General features: G+C 52.1%; 2 protein-coding genes across 2 annotated transcripts in view; both read right to left on the reverse strand.

Moving 5' to 3' along the window:
• Positions 1–2,189, reverse strand: part of NXNL1 (nucleoredoxin like 1) — a 4,155-nt gene extending 1,966 nt beyond the window's left edge. Inside the window, exon 1 of the mRNA XM_017501252.2 lies at positions 1,759–2,189. Within this exon, the coding sequence (XP_017356741.1) occupies positions 1,759–2,120 (362 nt within the window). The 5' untranslated portion in view covers positions 2,121–2,189. The remainder of the gene's footprint in view (positions 1–1,758) is intronic.
• TMEM221 (transmembrane protein 221) overlaps positions 1–2,639 on the reverse strand; it is a 23,926-nt gene extending 21,287 nt beyond the window's left edge. Inside the window, exon 1 of the mRNA XM_037728766.1 lies at positions 2,619–2,639. The gene's annotated coding sequence lies outside the window, so the exon portion shown is untranslated. The remainder of the gene's footprint in view (positions 1–2,618) is intronic.
• Between the last annotated feature and the right edge of the window lie 1,990 nt (positions 2,640–4,629).

The raw sequence follows: 4,629 nt of genomic DNA on the forward strand, positions 1-4,629 counted from the left end.
AGAGAGAGAGAGAGAGAGAGAGATTAAGCAGGTAAGCAGGGTAAGGGGTTGCTGGCTAGAGAGCATCTCTCCAACGAGGTAGTCTCTGAGCTGAGATCTATGGGATGATGGGGGCTGGAGAACTGGGGGAAGCTGTCCCAGGCAATATGCATAGGACATGCAAAGGCTCTGAGGTGGGATGGTCATTGGAGTACAGCCCTGATCACGCAGGCCATGCGGGGTCATGGTAAGGAGTTTCAATTTTGTTCTTTTTTTCTTTTTCTTTCTTTCTTTCTTTTTTTTTTTTTTATTTTTTTTTTTAAGAGACAGGGTCTCGCTACGTTGCCCAGGCTGGAGTGCAGTGGCTATTCACGGGCTCGATCCCACTACCAATCAGCATAGGAGTTGTGACCTGCTCCATTTCCGACCTGGGCCGGTTCACCCCTCCTTAGGCAACCTGGTGGTCCCCCGCTCCCGGGAGGTCACCATATTGATGCCGAACTTAGTGCAGACACCTGATTGGCATAGCGCACTATAGCCCAGAACTCCTGGGCTCAAGCAATCCTCCCACCTCAGCCTCCTGAGTAGCTGGGACTACAGGCACGCGCCACCGCGTCTGGCTCTTTTTTTCTTTTTCTTTGAGACAGCATCTTGCTCTATCACCCAGGCTGGAGTGCAGCAGTGCGATCATAGCTCACCGTGGCCTCGACCTCCCGGGCTAAGGCAATCGTCTGGCCTCAGCCTTCTAAGTAGGTGAACTACAGGCTCGCATCACCACACCTGGGTAATTTTTAAATTGTTTTTCAGAGTCTGGGTCTCTCTATGTTGCCTGAGCTGGTCCCAAACTCCTGAGCTCATGACCCTCCTGCCTCAGCCTCCCAAAGGGCTGGGATTACAGGCACAAGCCACAGTGCCCAGCCTCAATTTTGTTCAAAGTCTTAAGAGAAGCCAATGGGAAGCTCTCCACATCCCTAGGAGACCCTGGACCAAACCTCCCGTCTAGGCCCTAATCCTACACACTCCCACCCTCTCATCCTGGAGTAGAGGCTGCTGCCAGACGAGACCTATCACCCAGAGTTCTGGGTTTTTTTTTTCCCCGGTCTTAAACTCCTGAGCTCAAGGGATCCTCCCATCTCAGCCTCCCAAGTAGCAGGGATTACAGGTGCCGGGCCCAACCCACAGTTCTTTACTTTTGTTTTATAATTAATTATATATATTATTTATTTACTTAAATTTTGTGTGTGTGTGTGTGTGTGTGTGTGTGTGTGTGTATTTTGAGATGGAGTCTTGCTCTGTCACCCAGGCTGGAGTGCCGTGGCACAATCTCGACTCACTGCAACCTCCACCTCCTGGGTCCAAGCGATTCTCCTGCCTCAGCCTCCGGAGTAGCTGGGATTATAGATGTCTGCCACCATGCCCGGCTAATTCTTGTATTTTTAGTAGAGATGGGGTTTCACCACGTTGGCCAGGCTGATCTTGAACTCCTGACCTCACATGATCTGCCCGCCTCAGCCTCTCAAAGTGCTGGGATTACAGGGGTGAGTCACCATGCCCGGCCTTGCTATTACATAGTTGAGTCTCTCTTTTGCACCTGTTCCTCTCACTCAGCTATAAGCTCCCTGGGGTGGCATGGAAGCCAGCACATGGAAGTGGGCACCCCCTGGTCCCCAGTATATGGACTGGCACACAGGGGCTGCTCATTCACTCCAGTCAGAATGGATGCTTCACTTTCAGTGAACATGCCCCCTCCTCCAGGAAGCCCTCCCCACCCCTCCTCACCTCCTCAGATCATCCTCAAAGGGCAGGAAAAGCCACTTCTTTGGCATGTCCTTGAGGAACAGGTCCTGCTGCTCCTCCGTGGGGTCCTGGGACACGTACACCAGGGCCAGCTGCGCCGCCCGCAGCACATAGAACTCATCTGTGAGCCTCACGAAGAAGTCCTTGAGAATGGGCATGAAGGCCTGGCACTGTGGACAAGCCCCGGCGCCGAAGAACAGCAGCACCAACCGGTTCTCCAGCCTGCGACTGACCTCGGCCTCTGTGTCCAGCTCGTCCTGGTCGCTGTTGTTTCGGATCAGGACACGGCCAGAGAACAGGGAAGCCATGGTAACCCGGGCTGGATGCTGGGGACCGCGCGCCATGCGTTCCCGGTCTGCTGACTGGCTCCTCTCCCAGAAATAGAACTCTTTAGGAAGCCAGCTTAGGACCTCACTAATCTGCCTAAACCTTAACCTGAGGGGCCTCTAAGGGCGGGGGGCAGGGCTCCCTGTGTTGCCCTTCTCAAGAGAGAGTTGCAAACGCATTAAGAAAAACAGGTAACAGATGGGTATGGTGGCTCACGCCTGTAATCCCAGCACTTTGGGAGGCAGAAGCAGGCAGATCGCTTGAGCCTGGGGAAGTTGGAGACCAGCCTAAGCAACATGAGACTGCCTCTACAGAATATACAAAAATTAGTCAGGTAGGGTGGTGTGCACCTGTAGTCCCAGCTACTTGGGAGGCTGAGGTAGAAGGATTGCTTGTGCCCGGGAAGTGGAGGGTGCAGTGAGCTGAGATCACGCCACTGCACTCCAGCCTGGGCATCAGAGAGAGACCCTGTCTCCAAAAATAAAAAAAGAAGAAAGCTGGGTGCGGTGGCTCACGCCTGTAATCCCAGCACTTTGGGAGGCTGAGGGGGGTGGATCACCTGAGGTCAGGAGTTTGAGACCAGCCTGACCAATATGGTGAAACCCCCGTCTTCAAAAAGAAAAAAAAGAAAGAAAGAAAAAGAATCCCTACTGCGATGGGCATTTAAATTTGTCTGGGAGAAATTTTTCCCTCCTGAGGAGCGCTTGTGTTCTACTTAGAGTGAAACCCCCACGCTATGATCTTGTGGAATTTTATTTCGATATTGCTTATTTTCTTTTTTTTTTTGAGACGGAGTTTCACTCATGTTACCCAGGCTGGAGTGCAATGGCGCGATCTCGGCTCACCGCAACCTCCACCTCCTGGGTTCAGGCAATTCTCCTGCCTCAGCCTCCTGAGTAGCTGGGATTACAGGCACGCGCCACCATGCCCAGCTAATTTTTTGTATTTTTAGTAGAGACGGGGTTTCACCATGTTGACCAGGATGGTCTCGATCTCTTGACCTCGTGATCCACCCACCTCGGCCTCCCAAAGTGCTGGGATTACAGGCTTGAGCCACCGCGCCTGGCCTGCTTATTTTCTTTTGTTCTTCCTGAAAGTTCCAAAAACATTCTTTGCTGTGGCAGTCCCTGTGATCACCCAGGGGAGGGCCCATTGGGAGTCTGGGCACAGTGGGTAAAATAAATGTTTATTGGCCAGGTGTGGTGGCTCCTGCTTGTAATCCCAGCACTTTGGGAGGCTGAGGCAAGTGGATCACCTGAAGTCAGGAGTTCAAGACCAGCCTGACCAATACGGTGAAACCCCATCTCTACGAAAAATACAAAATTAGGCCACAAGGTGAAACCCAGTCCCTACTAAAATTAGGCTGGGCGTGGTGGCTCATGCCTGTAATCCCAGCACTTTGGGAGGCCGAGGGGGGTGGATCACCTGAGGTCAGGAGTTTGAGACCAGCCTGGCCAATATGGCAAAACTCCATCTCTACTAAAAATATAAAAATTAGCCAGGTGTGGTGACACATGCCTCTAATCTGAGCTACTAGGGAGCAGAGGCAGGAGGACTGCTTGAACCTGGGAGGGAGAGGTTGCAGTGAGCCGAGACTGTGTGACTATACTCCAGCCTGGGCAACAGAGCGAGACTCTGTCTCAAAAAAAAAGAAAAAAAATTTAGCCAGGCACGGTGGCAGGTGCTTGTAATCCCAACTACTTGGGAGGCTGGGGCAGGAGAATCACTTGAACCCGGGAAGTGGAGGTTGCAGTGAGCCCAGATCACTCTATTGCACTCCAGCCTGGGCAATTAGAGCAAAACTCTGTCTCAAACAAACAAACAAAAGTAAATGTTTATTGGCCAGGTGTGGTAGCTCCTGCCTGTAATTCCAGCACTTTGTTTTGTTTTTTTTTTCTTTTGAGATGGAGTTTGTGCTCTTGTCACCCAGGCTGGAGTGCAGTGACTCAATCTTGGTTCACTGGAAACTCTGCCTTCCATGGTCAAGCAATTCTCCTGCCTCAGCCTCCCGAGTAGCTGGGATTACAGGTGTGCTCCACCATGACTGTCTCATTTTTGTATTTTTAGTAGAGACGGGGTTTCGCCATGTTGGTCAGGCTGGTCTCAAACTCCTGGCCTCAGGTGATCTGCCCATCTCAGCCTCCCAAAGTGCTGGGATTACAGGGGTGAGCCACCGCACCTGGCCTGTCCTCAGTTTCTTTACCTGTCAAATGAGGTGATCACAGCAGTGTTACCTAACCAGGTAAGAGTGCAGCTGTAGGCCGAGTGCAGTGGCTCAATCCTGTAATCCCAGCACTTTGGGAGGCCGAGGCGGGTGGATCACGAGGTCAAGAAATTGAGACCATCCTGGTCAACAAGGTGAAACCCCGTCTCTACTAAAAATACAAAAATTAGCTGGGCATGGTGGTGCGTGCCTGTAGTCACAGCTACTTGGGAGGCTGAGGCAGGAGAATTGCTTGAACCCAGGAGGCGGAAGTTGCGGGGAGCCGAGATCGCGCCATTGCACTCCAGCCTGGGTAACAAGAG

Source organism: Cebus imitator, unplaced genomic scaffold, assembly GCF_001604975.1.
Source record: "Cebus imitator isolate Cc_AM_T3 unplaced genomic scaffold, Cebus_imitator-1.0 Scaffold280, whole genome shotgun sequence".
Taxonomy (NCBI): domain Eukaryota; kingdom Metazoa; phylum Chordata; class Mammalia; order Primates; family Cebidae; genus Cebus; species Cebus imitator.